Below are 20706 nucleotides of genomic sequence, written 5' to 3'. Positions count from 1 at the left end.
GCTAGCCCATGGTGGTGCTTATAAGGGTTTGGACCTTGGGTAAAAACCAAGTCCACAACTTCAAAACCCAACCAACATCACGTTTCCTTTTTGAAATACCATGGGCCAAAACCATGGCTAGCCCATGGTGGTGCTTATAAGGGTTTGGACCTTGGGTAAAAACCAAGTCCACACCTTCAAAACCCAACCAACATTTAACTAGGTTAGTTCTTAGTTTGATTAGGTTTTCAATCTAGTTGTTTAAGCTAGTTTCTTTTTCTAAATAAACCCCTAATGAAAAATTTATTTCATTTATAGGCCAATATATACTTAGGTTATGGTTTGAATAAAGAAAAATTTTAGGGGATTGATTGAGCCTAGGGGTGGCAATCATGTCGGGTCGGCGGGTCAGAACACCTCAACATGAACCCAACCCGTTTATTAAACGGGTCGGATGTGGCAAACACAAACACAACCCGTTTATTAAATGGGTAACCCAACCCAACACGGTTAACCCATTTAATAAACGGGTCGGGTCGGCGGGTCAGAACACCTCAACATGAACCCAACCCGTTTATTAAACGGGTCGGATGTGGCAAACACAAACACAACCCGTTTATTAAATGGGTAACCCAACCCAACATGGTTAACCCATTTAATAAACGGGTCGGGTCAACCCGACACAATTACACAACACAACAACCCGATAACACTATAACACAAGTTGACGGGTTCGTGTTAACAAGTTGCAGGTTCATGTAAATAGGTTGACCCGCCCACCTAACCCGTTTACTAAACAAGTCAAACAGGGTGGCAGGCAGGCATACCCCTAACACAAACCCGACCAGTTTAATTAACAGGTTAGGCCGGTCAACCCATTTACGACACAAACCAATTTAAGCCAAACCCGAACCCGGATAAGAAGAGGGTTGGCGAGTCATGTCAAATTTTGCCACCCCTAACTGAGCCTGGTCAACGTGGAGTTGGCCAACTATAACTTTCATGTCATATTTGTCCTTGAAAATCGATAAAAATTACCACTATGCTCACAAAGCTGGACGGGAGCTTTCCGAATGTGATATAACACCGATTTTCATGAAATCCAGACTGGTTTTCTTAAAATTTTGATACGAATGCAATCCAATATTTAAAGCTCCGAAAGTAAAACAAACCATGACATCAAGTATTGACCAATCATTTTTAAATTATTGAAATAGAAAATAATTTAAATTTTAAAAGCTTAATAAACAACAGAAGAAATGGTTCATGTTGAGAACAGGCACCTACCAACCACATAATTTGACAAAAAACAACGAAAATAAGGCAAAGTTTCATGAACTAAAGATGCTTCCTAGTTTATGTGTTTAAATTAAAATGTATAGAAATCTCTTAACTCTTTTTATTAAACAAACAAGATTTCTGATTTGTTAATGAAATTTTCCAGGCCTAGAAAGTCTGGATAACAAGATTCGTGGCTAATGATATAGACACCAATCTGATGGCGCATAAAGGTCTGTAACTACAACCAAGCACAACAATTAAAATTAGTTTATATTTGGGAAAAAGAATCTAACTAAATTCCAAAACAGAACTAACCCAACCATTATCCTTCCTGATCCAAAATACATGTAGTGACATATTAGAATTGCCATTTATCCTAGTTAGAGAGGGCTCCTCAAGTGAGAGTTCGGGGCAGGTGCAATCATGTTGCACAAGATTGTAATACCGAACCTGATGCGAAAACTCAAGATACTGGCCCCAATAGGGGGTGCAACGGGATTGTGCACTTTTAGTATGCTGCTACACCTCATCATCCACCACCCGACTGTTGGACCCACATCTCAGAGGATGTCCTCCATAGATGATGGGTGATCAGGTGCAGCAGCACACTTAAAAGTGTTCAATCATACATTGCACCTAATATTCAAATATATCTGTATCAGAGATGCCAACTGTGAGTAAACCGTCTATCATGAGGCCACAGTCGACATGCATCATCACGAAGTATTCATTTCCATTCCCTATTACCCTCCTTATCTCATCATTCTCATCCTTCTCTCCTAATTTGAAAAGAATTCTAGTATTCCATATCCTATTGCTCAAAGGCTCGCCTTTGACGGTAGTCTGAAAGATCAAACGGCCATCCTCCATGAATTCGATAAGACCAGTTGGTTCCTGCTGCTCATGGAAGTCTCCTGTTATCATAACTTTAACCATTCTTAGGTTCAACCCTTTGGGAAGGACGAAAGACATCCTTTTGCGCTCGGATGAAGAAAGCCTCAGGCTTCCTGAAATTGCGAACGCTGACAAATGTTCAAAACTTGCCTCCTGAACAAAAAAATGAGGAAATCAATGAGTAACACCCACATGTTTCAAGTAAAACCAATACGGGACTGTTTTTTCTTTTCCAAATGCCAAGGAAGTTATTACCTTTATTCTGTCCCACAGAGCATCGGGAAGGTTTGTCCATAATGTAAGATACAACTCTTCCAGGCGTTTCAAATTTTCAAGGCCTGGAACATCCTCAAGTTTCTTGCAACCTTCAATACGTAATATCCTCAAGTCTCTCAAATTCGAGACATCTGAGGTTGTTCTCAAATCACAGCAACCACTTGCGTAGAGACAAAACAGTGACGACGGAAGTGGAGGGATAGACCACAGCCTTTCACAGTCAATTAGTTCCAGTATCTGGAGCCGAGGGCAGCTATCCAAACTTTCTGGTAGGCTGCAATAATTTGTCGCATGGATCTTTAATGTAGTTAATGAAGACAGATTACTAAAATCAATCCTTTCTCTCCCCTGTAACCAGTTCCAGTTCCAGACAATCAATTCCTTCAACGAGTGCAGATGGAAAAAACTAGGAGGCAGCACTTGGAGATCACCCATTTTCAGCACCCTCAAACTTGTAAGGCTTCCAAAAGCATCAGGGAGTCCCGTAATACGAAAGCATCCATCTATATGCAATTGCTGGAGATTTCTCAATGATTCAATTGAATTGGGCACCTCTCCAATTCCAGTATCACTTAAATAGAGCTTTCGCAAATTCTTTGCGTGGCCAATCGAACTTGGCAAAGCCTCTAATTGATTGCAATTAGTTGCATCCAGTATTTGGAGGTTGGTCAAATCCCCGATGGATTCTGGAATTCTTCTTATTTGGGAGCATCCATCAAGGATGAGGGATTTTAGTGATGTCAAATCTCCCAACCGTTCAGGCAAAGTTGAAATTTTGGAGCATCTAACAAGGTCAAGTGTTTCAAGAGAACTCAATTGGCAAACACTATCGGGTAGTTTCCAAACACCACTGCAACCTCGCATGCTCAAGTAAGCCAAGCTCCTAAGATGGCCAATCGATTCATGAACTTCAGCCAACTTATCACATCCATCCAATATCAACTTCACTACATTGGGCATGCTAGTAAAATCTTTAGTAGTGATGAGATTTTTGCATGACTCCAGATTGAGGACTCTCAGTCTGTCGAAGTTATATGGAAAACTAACCTCAGAAGAAATGTTTGGAGATGTATCCATCATGTCACTTGATGTTTGTTGATTCCAAATTTGGGTAATGTTGCCAAAAGACAGGTCCAGGATAACAACTTCCTCCAGATCAAGTCCTATTGGCAATGACTTCAAGGGACTTGATCTGGTGAAGCACATTCCTAACCGCATGGTGAAACCCTTCAATATTTTTCAATTTGTCATTTAAGGAAATTGTTAGTCCAACCTTGTGACAAAACATGATTTCAGAAAAGAGATCTCAAGCCTAGAAGCATGTTCTTAAGATCGCTATCTTTAGAACTTCAATCACCCCACTTCGGGAAGTCCAAAGAAGCAAAAATGGGTTTGTTGCGACTGAATTCCCAAGATACAACTAGGCTTGAACCTCAAGAGAGTCACTGCTTCGCAAGGACAGATGATCTCTACCACACTTGTACTCTACAAGCCAAATCGAGAAGAAGGAAGAAGAAGATTGGAGAGTCAGAAAATTCTTGTGTTCCCAAAAGACGAAAATAGAAGATATTTATAAACTTTTAGAGAGGTCAAAACGTTTTGTGATAATGAGATTAATGGCCATAAATCTGACGGTTTGAAAATAGGACGAAAAGGTACCTGAATGGTCACCCACATTTGACTATCAATCAAAGGCCTTCAAAATCGTCCAACAATCACAATGCAACATAAACTCGATATACATGCAACTCAAAGCCTTTCAAATGGTCAGTTAACACAAAACCGAAAAGTCAAAACAGACATTTGCACCTCGCACCGCTACGAGCATGCGAAGTGCGCCATCAAAATGCCACATTGCGCCTCAAGCGTCCTTCCGCATACATGCGCATGTGCGCCCGAACGGCGCGTTCGTTGCTGCACGATGCACAACAACGTCCGCAAGCCACCCAAAGACACAAGGCTTACCAAAGTAAAGAATAGAGAACAAAGCCTGTATTTAAACCACTAGAAAAACTGATTTCTCTTAGATATGAGACTAAACTTTTAAAGCACTTTTGGTGGAAAGAAATCACCAAATTTAAAACTTTTATAACAATCCCCACTAGTTTTAAAATATATTTGGCTTGCATAGAAACTTATGCATCAGTGAGAGTGTCTGCATGACTTGAACTCCCATTTATTGAAAGAAAACCTAAATTAACCAAGGTGCTAAGTGAACTTACCTTGAACTTAGCTCCTTATATTGTTAACGAAGTTTTCAATCATACATAGGTTTGCAAAAGTTCAATTGTGTGTATTTCATGTTGGCACATTTAGAGCCTTGTGCTTCTATGGATTCATGAGTGCTCTAGAGAATTGTCAATTCTCATAAAAAATGGCTCACATTTCTACACTCATATAGGTGAGTTTGTCTAGGTGTACTGTAACACACACCCTAGCCTTAAGGCCTATAAACTCATTAAGAGCTATTGGACCAACCCTCACATTAGTTACAGCTCATGAGCACACATCAGTAACGAGCTTACATAAATATGCTCAATATCTGTCATTCACCAATTCATTTCCCATTGAACCTTGGCATGTGGGATCTCCAGCGCTCTAGGTTGGATATCCTTAGGTGATGACTTAATTGGCTTAATTCTCATTCCCCTCAATGTTTTATTGATGACATCTCTCGAAAGGCCTTTCGTAAATGGGTCTGCCAAATTTTGACATGACTTCACATATTTCAATGATATAATATTGTCATCAATTGTTTGTCTTATAAAACTATGTCTTAAACTAATATGTCTAGACTTCCCATTGTATTTCATATTACCTGCTTTACATATAGTTGATTGGCTATCACAAAACATTGAAATAGCAAGTATAGGCTTCTCACCTAGTGAAATATTCATTAGCATATTCTTAATCCATTCAGCTTCTCTACAAGCAGATGTCAAAGCAATAAACTCAGATTCCATTGTAGAATAAGTTATACAAGTCTGTTTCTTAGACCCCCATGCAACTGTTCCTCCACCAAGGGTAAAAACCCAACCACTCGTAGACTTGGAATCTTCAAAATCGGTATTCCAACTTGTATCACTATACCCCTCAATAATAGCAGAAAACTCGGTATAGTGGATTCCGTAGTCTAAAGTATGCTTAAGATATCTAAGAATCTTGTTCACTGCATTCCAATGTTGATGACCAGGATTATTAGTATATCTACACACTTTACTCATTGTATAGGCAATATCAGACCTTGTGCAATTCATTGCATACATAAGACTACCTACAACACTGACATATTTTAATTGTTGAACACTTGCACCAACATTTGAAGTCAATTTCATATTTGGTTTATATGGTGTGCATGCTGGTGAACTATTCATATATTCATACTTTGTAAGAATTTTCTCAATATAATGTGATTGACATAGTGCAATGCTATTATTATTTCTTACAATTTTGATTCCTAAAATAACATCTGCCACACCCAAATCTTTCATACAAAACACTGAAGATAAAAAAAAGTTTGTTTGATTTATGCATTCACTATTGGAACCCAAAATAAATATATCATCAACATATAAACAAATAATGATAATTAAGTTACCATCTACTTTACTGTAGACACATTTGTCAGCATCATGAATTTTAAAACCATTATATACCAGAGCACTATCAAATTTTTCATGCCATTGCTTAGGGGCTTGCTTTAATCCATATAAGGATTTCTCAAGTTTGCAAACTTTACGTTCTTTCCCTAGCACTACAAAACCTTCAGGTTGCTCCATATATATCTCTTCATCTAATTCTCCATTCAAAAAGGTCGTTTTCACGTCCATTTGATGGATTTGAAGCTTATATATAGCAGTCATGACAATCAGAATTCTAATAGTAGATATTCTGGTTACAGGAGCAAAAGTATCAAAATAATCAATACATTCTTTTTGTTTAAAACCTTTTGCAATCAAACGAGCTTTAAATTTATCGATTATACCATCAGCTTTTAATTTCTTTTTGAAAATCCATTTGCAGCCAATAGTTTTGCAACCAACAGGTAAATCCATTAATTTCTAAACATTGTTAGACATAATTGATTTTATTTCATCATTAATATCTTCTCTCCAAAATGTGGCATCTTGAGAAGACATTTCCTCTTGAAAAGACACATGATCATTCTCAATTAAAAATGTATAAAAGTTAGAACCAAAATTAGTTGGTTTTCTAATGCGTTTACTGTGTCTAACTTCAGTTTCTGGTTCATCAGCACAATCATTAGAATATTCAATCATGTCATTAACAGGATGTTCATCTACTGTAATACGACTACCATCAAGAAGAGAATCAAATGCATTTTTATGTTCTATGAAAGATGCATCTCTAGATTCTACAATAACATCATTAACAATGTCCAGAAATTTATATGCTTTACTATGTTCAGCATACCCAACAAATGCATATTTAAATACTTTAGGTCCAACCTTCTTCCTTTTATTTTCTGGAATTTTAACATATGCTAAACAACCCCAAACACAAAAATAACTAAGATTAATTTCTTACCAAAACACAATTCATAAGGTCATTTTTTAGATTTGGAATAAGGAACTCGGTTAAGAATATAACAAGCAGAAAGTATAGCCTATCCCCATAAGTTGGAATGAAAATCTGTATTAAGAAGCATAGCATTCATCATTTCTACAAGTGTTCTGTTTTTTCTTTCTGCTACTCCATTATGTTCAGGAATTCTAGGAGCTGACGTTTGATGGATAAAACCATTATCTTCACAGAATTTATCAAATTCTCCACCTAAGCATTCACCTCCTCTATCTGTTCTTAAATGTACAATCTTTGTTTTAAACCTATTTTGTACTTCAGCTAGATAAAGAAGAAATTTGAAAAATGCTTCAGATTTATGTTTCAACAAATAAACATAACAGAATTTCGAGTAATCATCTATAAAGGTAATAAAGTACCTATTGCCACCATGACTCAAAACATTATCCATCGTACACACATCAAAATGCACTAATTCAAGAAATTTATAATCATTTTCTACACTAGGAAACGAGAGTCTAGTTAGCTTAATTTGAATGCATGTCTCACACTTATGTTTATGTTCTATTCTAACATGACAAGGAAGAAGACCAAAGTTATTCATATTATGAATGCAACAAGAATTTATATGTCCTAATCGTGAATACCAAAGAAAATAGGTGCCAACCATATAAACAGAAGTAGTAGCTTCATTTATGCTCATCTTGAACATACCACCAGTGGCAAACCCTTTTCCTACAAAGATTTTTCCTTTGGTCACAATTACAATCCCAGACTCAATAACAATCTTAAAACCATTTCATGACAGAACATCTGCAGAGATTAAATTTTTTCGAACTTCTGGAGCATAGTGGACATTCTCAAGTGTTAGGACTTTCCCGGAGGTGAACTTAATCTCCACACTCCCTTTTCTCACCACTTTAGTTGAGAAAAAGTTTCCCATAAAGAGATTGCATCCCTCCCCTGCTACTTCATACGACTTGAACAAGTTCCTATCGTTTGCCACATGAACAATGCTTCCAGTATCTAGGTACCAGTCCTTATTTGCAGCCACCATGAAGGTTTAAGAGATTACAGCAACAAGCTTGTCCTCTGACTCATTTGGCTTAGGACCAGTCCTCTTCCTTTCTCTGCATTCTCTAGCAAAATGGCCAAACTTGCCACAAACATAGTAACTAATTTTCTTTTTATCAGTTGACTTTTTCTCTTTCACGAAATTCTTTTTGATTTTCTGGGTTTTCATGATTTTGCCACCCTTATTACTAACAAAATTCACTTTAGGATAACCCTCTTTAGGACTCGAGTTCTTTTTGTCACGAAGATGAGTCTCCTCATCAATTCAGATGTCCTTAAGAAGACCATCTAAAGTGATTTTCTCATTTTTATATTTTAGGTGATTCCTATATTCTTTCCAGGAATCTGGTAGTTTCCCAATGATGACAACAACTTGGAAGTCATCATCAAGATACATACCTTCTCCTTTGATCTTATAGGCCAATATTTGCATCTCGTGAATTTGAGCAAGTATAGGCTTATCATCAATAATAGAAAAATTAACATACTAATCTACGATAAACCTTTTGTTACCAACATCTTCTGCATTGTACTTGATCTCGAGAGCATTCCATAATTCTCCAGCCGACTCCAATGGTGAATACAAGTCAAAGAGATAATCAGCTAAAGTGTTCAGGATATGCCCTTTGCATCGGTAGTTGTCAGTATGCCACTTCTCTTGCTCTTTCTTCTGTTCTTTTGTCTCAACTTCTCCAGCAACGACAGTGGGACAAGCCTTTTTGAGAACATAGTCGATATGCAGCTCGGACAACAAGAAAGAGACCTTTGATTGCCACCGCTTAAAGTTTGACCCATCAAATCGATCGAGTTTTTCAAGGTCACGACTAAGCAGATTGATGGAGTTGGATGTCAAACCAGATGCCATATTAAAGTTCTAAAATTGTTAGTCCAACCTTGTGACAAAACATGATTTAAAAAAAGAGATCTCAAGCCTAGAGGCATGTTCTTAAGATCGCTATCTTTAGAACTTCAATCGCCCCACTCCGGGAAGTCCGAAGAAGCGAAAAGGGGTTTGTTGCGACTGAGTTCCCAGGATACAACTAGGCTTGAACCTCAAGAGAGTCACTGCTTCGCAAGGGCAGATGATCTCTACCGCACTTGTACTCTACAAGCCAAATCGAGAAGAAGGAAGAAGAAGATTGGAGAGTCAGAAAATTCTTGTGTTCCCAAAAGACGAAAATAGAAGATATTTATTGACTTTTAGAGAGGCCAAAACGTTTTGTGATAAATGAGATTAATGGCCATAAATCTGACGGTTTGAAAATAGGACAAAAAGATACCTGAACGGTCACCTACCTTTGACTGTCAATCAAAGGCCTTCAAAACAGTGCAACAGTCACAATGCAACATTAACTCGATATACATGCAACTTAAAGCCTTTCAAATGGTTAGATAACACACAACCGAAAAATCAAAACGGACATTTGCACCTCGCACTGCTGCGAGCGTGCAAAGTGCGCCATCAAAACACAACATTGCGCTTCATGCGCATGCGTGCGCGCGAACGACGCCTCTGTTGCTGCACGATGCACAGCAACACCCGTAAGCCACCCAAAGACACAAGGATTACCAAAGTAAAGAATAGAGAACAAAGTTTGTATTTAAACAACTAGAAAAACTGATTTCTCTTAGATATGTGACTAAACTTTTAAAGCACTTTTGGTGGAAAGAAATCACCAATTTTAAAACTTTTATAACATAAATAAGGCACAAGAAGTATTTCAAAACTATGAAACAAATGGTTGCAAGACAAAAGGATGAGTTTAATGCCAATGAATGATCCCTCCATTCATTTCTCTACCCAATTAGGATTTTTTTTTGGCTCTCAATACCAAATATAAATTAAAACCTGAATAAACAATATTTTCAGACTTGATCTAAGACCCAGTCTGAAGCAACCGACTAAAATCCTGAGTTTTTAAGTTACAATTTGAAATGTTTTCTGAAGATACCTTTCAAAAATTTTGAGAATCCAACTTATGGCAGTTCTACGATAAAATATAACATCTCAAAGGAGTTCACACACATATAAACAAATCTTGGTCTAGCCTAGACCAATAAATCAATATTAGGAGACCATCATGTTATTATTGAGCTAATCTGCAAGGATAAGATTCCATGGAACCATTGTCTCTAGTCTTTACAGAACTCTCGTTCATCCAGATGAATTCATTCAATTTAATACATTCAGTTTTTTGACAAATTGCTTGCATGAGAGAGAGTATTTATTTCATACAATCTAGTAGCCCCAGTGATTTTCTAGTATTGCATTGATTATGCTGTAAATTAAACCATAAAAATGGGATATCCATAGTTTATTTAGTAGAGGACATGCTATTATGTGGGAAGCTTTTGATGTTTAGACTGACTTGGGAGTGGACAGCTGCCTGCTTTTCAAAACAGAAGTGGTCATAAATCATAAGTCCGATAGATCTTAGTTCCCCATAGTTAGGAATCTCAAGTCTTGAGATTAAGAAATAAAGTTTTTTGAAGTAATTGTTGTATAGATTTTAAATATTTAGTTGATAAAAAGTATCAATCGTTAACTTAAAATATTTATTTTGAGTTTGAATGAGATAGCTGAACGATGAGGTCACGCTACCATAACCAAGAAGTCTTGGGTTTGAATCCAACAGCTTGCCTATACAAAAAAAAAATTAACAATATTTGTTTAGATATGCTAAAAAGCATTGCATAATTTGCCAGTTGTTAACAAAAAGTTTCTTAAATATTTTTATCACCTTGATATACAAAGCATAATATTAACAAATGTTTTTCTTGTTCTCAAGTATTTAAAACATGCCCCAAGGGGGGTTGTCATAGTGGGGTGGGGCCTTAGCTGCTAGACGGGCAGTCAAGGTTCGATTCCCATGGGCGTCACCCCTCTGCACAAGCCAATTCGTAGCATAGGCCCCGGGGGCAGGGATCCTAGCCTCAGAGTTTTACGCAGCCGGCATGACGACCAAAGGTATGGTAGGCTGAGCCAGCGCGACCAGGTCTTCGTGCCGGGTGCGGTTTCTTTGGGTAATAAATTTTTAAAAAAAAGTATTTAAAACATGATTGAGATCTAGGATTGCTTAATATAGTTTCACACACAAATCCCGTTTCACTTCCCAAAGAATTCCCCACTTCACTTTTCACTTTTCTTCCCCAAATACTTTTAAAATTTAAATGTCACATGCTACTTTGATCCCCGATTGTTTCCTAATTTCGCTTCCCACTTCATTGATTATAGTTTAGGCAGGTTTCTAAAAGAACATAATAGTCCAAATTGCATCAAAATTTTCCCACTAAAAAAGATGATTTTACATCAAAAAAATTAGGTTGAAAACATGTTTCATAGTTAATAAACCATGGAAAGCACATCTCCAAGTTTGATTAAGTAATTGAAAATCCAAAATGCTTCCAGTGTGCTGCAACATATATACATATTATAAAGCATATAAGATGCATTTTACTCTTTATATTTTAGTGGATCTTTCTAGTTGCAGCATATACAACGTATATGTTCTGTGTGTGTGTTTGTTCGACACACACAACCCACCCAATCACAATACATAAACACCATATGCACACACCTATGTATGAATACATGCATATATGTAATTATGTGACACCCTATCCACATCAAGCACACATAAATACGTGCTGACCCACCACAAGCACTTTGCACGAGGTCTACCAATTCAGTTATAGAATGCAATCTTCCTCCTAAGCGAGCCCTCATGATTTTAGTCTGCAGTTTGTGCCAATTGCTCTCCTCCTCATATTCACGCAAAATTCGACCAACTTCAGCCTCTGGCCAAGAATTCAGGATATCTTCTGCTTTTAGACTTGCCTGTCACAGACCTGTCCAATCAGTGAAATAAGGGGTCTTCGACACAGTCTGAACTCTTATCATAAAGTAAAAAAGTTCAAAACTAAATAAATGAACTTCCTACACATGCACAAAGGCATACATAGTGAAGATATACCAACTCTTTTAAAAACATAAGATTCATAGAAAAATAGAAATTGCAAAAAAAGTGAGGCACTCATGCACATGTGCAGAATGTGTAAGGGTGCACACAGACACAAGCATCAGACATCAAAATCAACAAAATAGTTAAGTTGTAGGCTCAAGGAGCAATACAATGGTACTTGACACATGATCACTTGTGCAAATACTACATAACATACAGGAAAACTATCTTGCATAAATATGAAATTATCGTGGATGTAGCAAACGTGCAAATGCTACATAACATACAGAAAAACTATCTCGCATAAATACAAAATTATTGTGGATGTAGCAAACAATGCAGAAACACTGACTTTGATCAACCAAGTTGATCAAATGAGCTTGAGAGAGAGAAGCGCTCAAGGAAGACAAAAATGTGGTGTGGAGAGAGAATAAATGAAATTAAACAAGGAACGTTATACAGGTGGAGAGAGAGGGATTTGTGAAAATCCTTCAGAGATATGTTCCTGCACAATAAACAAACAAGAAAAGACGAAAACAAAGAAAGCAAAAGAGAGAAGACCCGTGGATTAGAAAGGAAGACGTCACACTAGATCTGACATCTTTTCTTATATTTATATGTGTGTGACGTGTTATGTTATGGATCTAGATCTAGATCCAGATCCATATACAAATAGTGAGTATTCTTAACATGCTCCCTCAAACTGAACATGGTGATGAACCATGGATAGTTTGGATTTCAAGTATCAGTGTCACTGCATAGTAAGAGCTTTGGTAAAAAGGTTGGCAACCTGATCTTCTCCTCTAATGAATACCGACTGAATTTCTTTTGCTTCCACCTTTTCTCTGACAAAGTGTTGATCAATTTCTACATGTTTCATCTTACCATGTTGAATTGGATTGGTAGAAATGGTCACTGCACTTCTATTATCACAATATAATAGTGAGCTAGAGATGTGTTGGTGGAGACCAAAAAGAATATGCTTAATCCATGCAACCTCTGCAGTAACTACTGCCATAGCATGATATTCTGCCTCTATGTTCGAATGAGCTACCATTTTCTGCTTTTGACTAGCCCAAGACACTAAATGAGTTCCAGAAAAACTCCTTAACTAGTCAAAGAGCATCTTGTAGAAGGATCATGAGCCCAATCGACATCGAAGTAGGCAATAACTTTAATGAAGACTTGAGAACTCAAGGAAGCAAGTATGACATAAATAAGGCCATTTGAAGGCATACCTCCAATGTACCTGAGGATTCTCTTCAGTGCTTCCATATGTCTCACCTATGGTTTATGCATAAATTGGGAGACTTGATTCACTGAAAAAGCCAAGTCTGGGCGTGTAAAAGTTAAATATTGTAAGGCTCCAATGATACTGTGATATTTCTCAGGCTCTGGCAAATCAACATCATCTACAAGAGTATTACCCAATTGGGCCTAAATTGCCATAGGGGTATGGACTGGCTTACACTCTAGCATGCCACTACAATGGAGTATGTCTCTAGCATATTTGTGTTGTGAAAGAATGAGTTGATCCGCTCGGTGATTCACTTGCACACCTAAGAAGAATCGAATAGGGCCCAAATCCTTCATGTGAAACTGCCCATGGAGAACGGATTTCAACTACTTAATCTCAATACCGCTGTTGCTGGTAATAATAATGTCATCCACATAGACCAAGATAATAGTAATATCGGATTTGTCACAATGAACAAACAAAGAATAGTCGCAGTGGCTACACTCAAAACCAAGAGACCGGACCCTAGTACTAAAAGTGTCAAACCACGTACACGATGCTTGTTTCAGCCCATATATAGACTTCTTCAATTTGAGCACAGTACACTGAGTATCACCCTCAGGATAGTCAGGTGGATGTTCCATATATACTTCGAATAAATCACCATGAAGAAAAACATTTTTTACATCTAACTGAAATAGATCTCATACATTTAGTACTACTAGAGATAAAACAATATGAATCATCCCCATTCGAACTACTGGGCTAAACGTTTTATCAAAATCGAGCCTATGTTCTTGAGTGAAACATTTGACTACTAACCTGGCTTTAAAACATTCAATGCTGCCATCATATTTTTGTTTGACCTTGTACACCCAATGACATCCAACAATATTCTTGTCTACTGGTCAAGAGACTATCTTCCATGCATTACATTCATGAAGAGCTGCTATCTCTTCATTCATAGCATCTGTCCATCGAGGATGTTTGCTAGCTTCAAGATAAGAACGAGGCTTTTGTATGGCATCGAGAGATGTGGCATACACCTGAAAATCCAATAAAAATACTTTATAACTGACCATTTATCAGGTGGGTGACAAACATGAGTGGATGTGCGAGTAGAGACAACTGGTAGTTGGATAGCATTATCATTCAAGGAGGGAATAGATGCTGAAATCGATGGACTACCAACGACTTGATTTGGCTGAATTGTAGGTGTGCTGGTATCACACATGATAGAAGGCTGGGCAGCATTATGAACAACATCATCATTGAGCTGATTATGTAAATTTGATGGTTGATTACCCACATCTAATGAATCCAGATTATTTCTGCTGTATACCTGCTTGAAGAACTGAAAACTGGGTTGCTGTATTGGTGGTGGTTCAACAAAAAAAGGGGTGGCTGCAACATCATCATTGAAGGCATGCTATGTATTTTGAGAAGATAACAGCCAAAAGGAGTGTAACGTGGAATTGCCAGCATCGGATGATATTGCTCCACATGCATTCTCATGAAAAACATGTGAGATAACAAATTTATTTACAGCATGATCAAAACAATGATACCCCATATACTTCTAATCATAGCTAATGAATTGACACATAGTTGCCCAAGGAGATAACTTATGACACAATGAATCATCAATGTAAACAAAACATTGACACCCATATGCACACAACCAAGAGTAATTAGGATTGAATCATGCAGCAAAGATGAAAGGCACTCTATTTATCAAATACACGGCTGTATGAAAAGCTTTCATCCAGAAACCAGCTTTGAGATTAACATCATTCATCATAGTTAATGTTGTTTCCACAATATGACAGTGTTTGCGTTCAGCCACACCATTTTGCTGAGAAGTCCTTGAACAACTCAACTCAGGATGAATTCCATTATTCAATAAAAATTTTGTGAATTGAATGGACATGTATTCACCACTACCATCATTCTGCTAAAATTTTTCTAGAAAATTGAGTTTCAACAAGAGCGTTGAATCTACAAAAAACATAAAATACTTGATCCTTGGATTTCAAGAAATATATCCAAATGAAATGAGTAAAGTCATCCACAAACATAACTAAAGGTGCCCAAACATCAGAATGAACAAGCTCAATAGGAAAAAAAGCTCTCTTATTAGATCTTGAAAAAGGAAGTTCATGACTCTTATAAATACGACAACTGACACAAGAAGAATAATTTTTTTTGACATTAATTAATTCTTTATTACATAGAAGATCAAGAAAACTCAAATTACAATGACTTAATCTACGATGCCAAACATAAACTTGTGAATGAACTTCTGGGTCTGACGACGACAAAAAAAACAAATGACATAATAGGGGCTTTGGAGCTTCATTTAGGGCATATAGATTTCGACGTCTTCTTCCCTCAGCGAGTGTCTGATTCATGTGAATTCACTTCATAAAAATAAAAGACGAAGAAAAAGAGATATATGAATTAGTATCACGACAGAATTGGAAAACAAAAATAAGATTTTTATGAATGTTAGGATCAAGCAAAGTGTTGGGCAAAAAAAGATATCACGTACTTGTGGGAACAATGGTTGTGCCTATGTTAGTAATATGGTGGTATTTTTCATCTCCCGTAATCACACTCTCATTACCATGATAAGGTTCAACATGAGACAGTTTACCTTAATCACATGTGACATGGTGTGCTGCCCCTGAGTCTATAAACCAACCATGTGAGGGGATGCAAGGAGCGGATCTTGAATACCAGCTCAAAGATTTCTAACAGGATTATGATGCCGTTAGTAATTAAGTTGACCAAAGCCAGCAATAAGAGTTGGTAAATCATGTGAATCAACAAGCGTATAATATGAGCCAGTAAGAGTAGAAGCTTGAATAAAATTTTCTAAAGCATGCGAACCTGCACCTGTTAGAGGTGGGGAAGCAGCTGCAAGTGCTGGAAAATGAGAAGGAATCAGTATTGTAGGTGGGCGACAGGTAGGAACATAATGCCAATAACAATTGAAATAGGTAAGGCCCTTCTTCCTACACATCTAATATACTACGATTGTTTGATTGGAAGAAAAATTCAATTGTGGGGAGAATACCTGCTCCACAACTACCAAAATTATGCTCGTGACCACACCCACTTTTTTAATAGGGATTGGAATTTTGGGCTACAACCATAACCTCATGATGCACTTCTTCTTTCTGAGATCTGATGTCTTCTTTTAAATCGTTGTAATTTTGAAAAAAATTTTATATGTAAAACATGTGAAAACCAGACATCAAATAATAAAAACCGGTTCTCACTAGTGGATGAGACCGGGTCGAACTCAGGGAATGGGAATATTTCGTATTCAAGTACACAAATCTAAACTAATCTTTATTGTCAAATTATTTGAAATGTAAAATGTTCAAGAAAAGTAAAAACAACTAACTATTACAACAAATGAATACCCTTCGCAGAGGGCATAAAATGCAATATTTACAAACCCAATTAAATTCCTAATTCTAAAAATAAAAGCAAAAAGAAGCTTTATTCTTCGGGCTTTGTGTCACGTAATCACTTCCGCTCCACTCCTATGCTATCCTGCACAATTCAAATGAACACGAGCAGTACCAGAGATAGAAGGAAAACTATACTAAACAGACTAAATGCTAAAAATACAAAAGAAATTAGGCAAGAATTCTAAATGACAATTTCATATGAAAATGAATTCTAATTAAATCTAATTAACTAGTTACTAATTAACTAAAATTAACTGTAATGTAAAACAGAGAACTCAGCATGTAAAACTAGGAAAAACAAATATTGAACAAACAAAAATTTAAAGAATGAACAACAAGAATTCATATAGTGAAGAAACACGAAAATCAAGGAATGAAAAAAAATAAAGAAAGATGCAAATGCTAACCAGGGAATTAAAAAAAATTTAACAAAAACAGGAAAATCAACTTTAAACACAAATTGAATGTATTAAAAGAAAATAAGAAATAATGACATGTAAAAACAAGAAATGAATTATAGACCAAAATATGAAAGAATTAAAAAAAAACTGGTAATTGAGATGCAAGAACAAACAAGAATTTAGAGAAAATAAAAACCAGACTCAACATGTAAGAAAATTATATGAATAGTAAACAGGAAAATTAATAAACTCACATTTAATGAAAAACGGATTCAGCATAAAAAAAACCCAGAAACAAGACTGTAAAACAAAACAGGAAATGATTAACTGAACTATGTAGAAGCATAAAAAAAATTACATGGATTAAGCAAACAGGAATTTCAGAATGAACAAAGAAAACAGAAAATCAAAAGAATGAGGAAACTGGAATTTAATGCAATGAGTAAAAACAGAATGCAAAACAATGAATGAATGAAAATTATGAAAATAACATGCTAAACAAAACAGGAAAATAGATGCATAACAGGAAAATCAATCGATGAACATAAATTGCAAAAACAACAGTAAAATAACAGGAGAACGAGTAAAATCAAATGATGAACATAAATTGCAAAAACAGTAAAACAGGAAAATAGATGCATAACAGGAAAATCAATGCATAAACGAAACAGGTAATCAATGAAGAGCATAAAATCAAATGCATAATTTTTTTTCGTTGTTTCTTTTCTTTTACACAGAATCAATTAAAAAACGAGGATGATAAATCTGCAGAAAAAGAAGAAGAAGAAGAAGTAGATGAAGAATTAGAAAGAAGAAGATGCTGAAGATCGGAGGAAGAAGAAGAAGAAGAACATGAAGAAGATCTAAAGAAGAAGAAAAAGAAGAAGATGAAATCTAACTTACCGTGAAATGGAGCTGGAAGAAATCGGGGAAGAGATTGTGGCGACCTCCACCGTGCTGTCACCGGACAGAAGAATCCACCATCGCCGGCTGCTGAAATTTCATTAGAGGAAAAGGGAGAAGGGGAAGGTAGGGAAGGGAAGTAGCCACCGGCGATGGTGGAGGAAGAAGAGAAGAGAGGGAATAGAGGGATAGAGGGAGGCTTCAGCCGTGTGGGGGAGGCGCCCTTTTTTTTCTTATTTTTGGGTTTTTAAAACATTCAAACCGGTTCACCAGTTTGTAACAACTTTTATTTTGAAATGCAAACCGGTTAAACCGGTTTGTGTTATATTTTTTTCAGTTTTTTAACAAATGCAAACCAGTTTGGTTTATTATTTTTTTTCAGTTTTTTCAATTTTCAAAAATTACAAACCATGTAATGGTTTGTTTTTATATTTTTTTATTTTCAAAAATCTACAATAAACTATTTAAAAGTTTTTATTTGCTAAAAACTCAAAACCTCATTTGATTATTATTATTTTAATGATTTAACTAACTTGCAAAATGAAACTATGTTTCTCTATTTTCTTTATTTTTTTTAATTTTTTATTAACAACTAAAACTACTACGTAAATACAAACATTAAAATATGTACTAAAATGCAAAATAAAGCTACTTTTTCAAGCATTTTCTAATTTTCAATCATTTTAGCTCATTTACTCGAAAACTAACATAAAATTGGGTTTTTGAAACATTATTTTATAAAATCATGCATATTTTAATGTTAATTAACCCTGAATTATATGCATGATCAAATACCCCCATGCTTATGTTTTGCTAGTCCTCGAGCAAACTCGAAAAATGCATGAAATCAAACTATCACCTAACTCACTTTCGTAGGAATCACGGTTGCATTTAGCTCATGCAACAAGCCCTTTCAACCCCTGGGTTACCCCAGTGGACGAGTAAGGTCTCATGAGGGTTTGCAGTGATGCTACCCACAAACATCTCTGTCATGTATGCAAAATATTACACATCCTCATAAGTAGTAGGTAATTAAAGACTTTATTTTCACAAATATTTCCTGTTATTTCAAAATCAAAATATAATTAGTCTTTTATATACCACCACAGAAAAGAATTTCTTTCACTTTTCTAAATATCACAATTATTTATGTTTTATTCTTAGAAAATCCAATAAAAACATATTATTATTTACTTATCCTCACTCATATGTTTTCTGCACAAGTTTTCTCAATCACACTTCTAAGCACTGAACTTTTCTTTCTTTTTCAGCTCTTTTCTCAATTTTTTTTCTTTTCACGCTTTTTTTCTTTTTGCGTATTCATTCTTCTCTTATAGCTTGCGTGTGGTCTGCTTTTATGCCTTGTGCAATGTCAATATCTTCTATACTTTTTCAATACATACCAAAAGATATCAACTAAGACATAAAAGTGACTTCCTTCATTCACCTTTATAACGTGAGAGTCAAACATTTCAACTTGTATCTGTTCTCAGTTACTTAGGATCACGAAGTTTTCCACTCTCCTTTTCGAAAATGGAATTAAAAGTTTCAACTTACATCTAAGTTCCATCTACTAAGGATTGTGGAATTATCCAAACAACCTAACGCATGCTATATATTTTTTTTCTTTTGAGCTCATTTTTTACGCTTTTGTTCATTTGCTTAGTTTTTCAAAAATACAACTGTGCATATTCATATTTATGATTCAAAATAAATTCTAACATGTATCTATCATCATTTCTTCGAAATCCGCATAAACAACCATAATTTTTAGATCTATGTCAGAAAAAAAAATTCGCGAGGCTTAAAAATCCTCTAAAAACATCAGATTTGAAATAACATTCATATAAGTTCAAACTATTTCTTTAAAAATCTACTTTTCATGAGAGATGTGTAAACATGTGCAAGAATGTAAACAGAAATATCAAGGTGTGCAAACTACACCCTCCCCCATGCTTGAATGACACTGTCCCAGTGGCACTCCCCCATGCTAATATGAAACTACGTGAATGCACATGAGAGAAATAAATGAGGGAAAAGAGTAGAATAACCTGACATGAATTAAAAATATACGTTCTATGAATGTAATGAATGCAATGTATACATGACAAAACATGAAACTCAGAACATGAAAAACTCATGAAGAAAACTAAAAAGTAAAAACAAAAGATACTCTATAAATTTTGAGCAAATCTAATATAATACAAGATATGGGTTGCCTCCCATAAAGCGCTAAGTTTCACGTCCCTAGCCAGACGGATTCTTGAAAAAACCTTCATCGTCCATGAGATCAATGGACATGAAGTCAGGCTCAACCGGGCTCTATGAAGAAAAGAGTGTCATCTGTGACACTACGCGCTGTGTTTTCATCCTGTCTACCTCTAACTGTAGGATCATAACTCACTCGACATGAAGAACAGAGATTAGTCTCATCTGAGAGCCTGGTCACGAATCGAGAGTTTAGGACCGACCGACTATCAATGAATGCAACTTCAGACAAGTGGTGAATATGATCAGGCTTGACTTGGTCAAGCACCTTCTGCATCTGTACCTCTTGCTTACTGAAAACAATCGGTGATCCTAAAGGCTGAGAGAATGGGGCTTTATATGATGATAATGCATGATGTGGGTCAGGCCCCTTCTGTTGAGGTATCATGGAGATCGACTCGTCAGTA

At 36.2% G+C, this 20706-nt stretch overlaps 1 protein-coding gene across 1 annotated transcript in view; it reads right to left on the bottom strand.

The window, feature by feature from the left end:
• Positions 1-1896: 1896 nt before the first annotated feature.
• LOC149815610 (disease resistance protein Roq1-like) overlaps positions 1897-20706 on the bottom strand; it is a 34154-nt gene continuing 15344 nt past the window's right edge. Inside the window, exons 3-4 of the mRNA XM_089990582.1 lie at positions 2410-3657; positions 1897-2307 (exon numbers count right to left, since the gene is read on the bottom strand). Coding sequence (XP_089846708.1) covers positions 1897-2307; positions 2410-3657 — 1659 coding nt within the window. The remainder of the gene's footprint in view (positions 2308-2409; positions 3658-20706) is intronic.

The sequence above is a fragment of the Nuphar pumila genome, chromosome 15 (genome assembly GCF_984573655.1).
Source record: "Nuphar pumila chromosome 15, dmNupPumi1.hap1.1, whole genome shotgun sequence".
Classification (NCBI taxonomy): Eukaryota; Viridiplantae; Streptophyta; class Magnoliopsida; order Nymphaeales; family Nymphaeaceae; genus Nuphar; species Nuphar pumila.
Note: the sequence above shows the minus strand (reverse complement) of the source record. Positions and strands in the feature narration are given on the sequence as shown.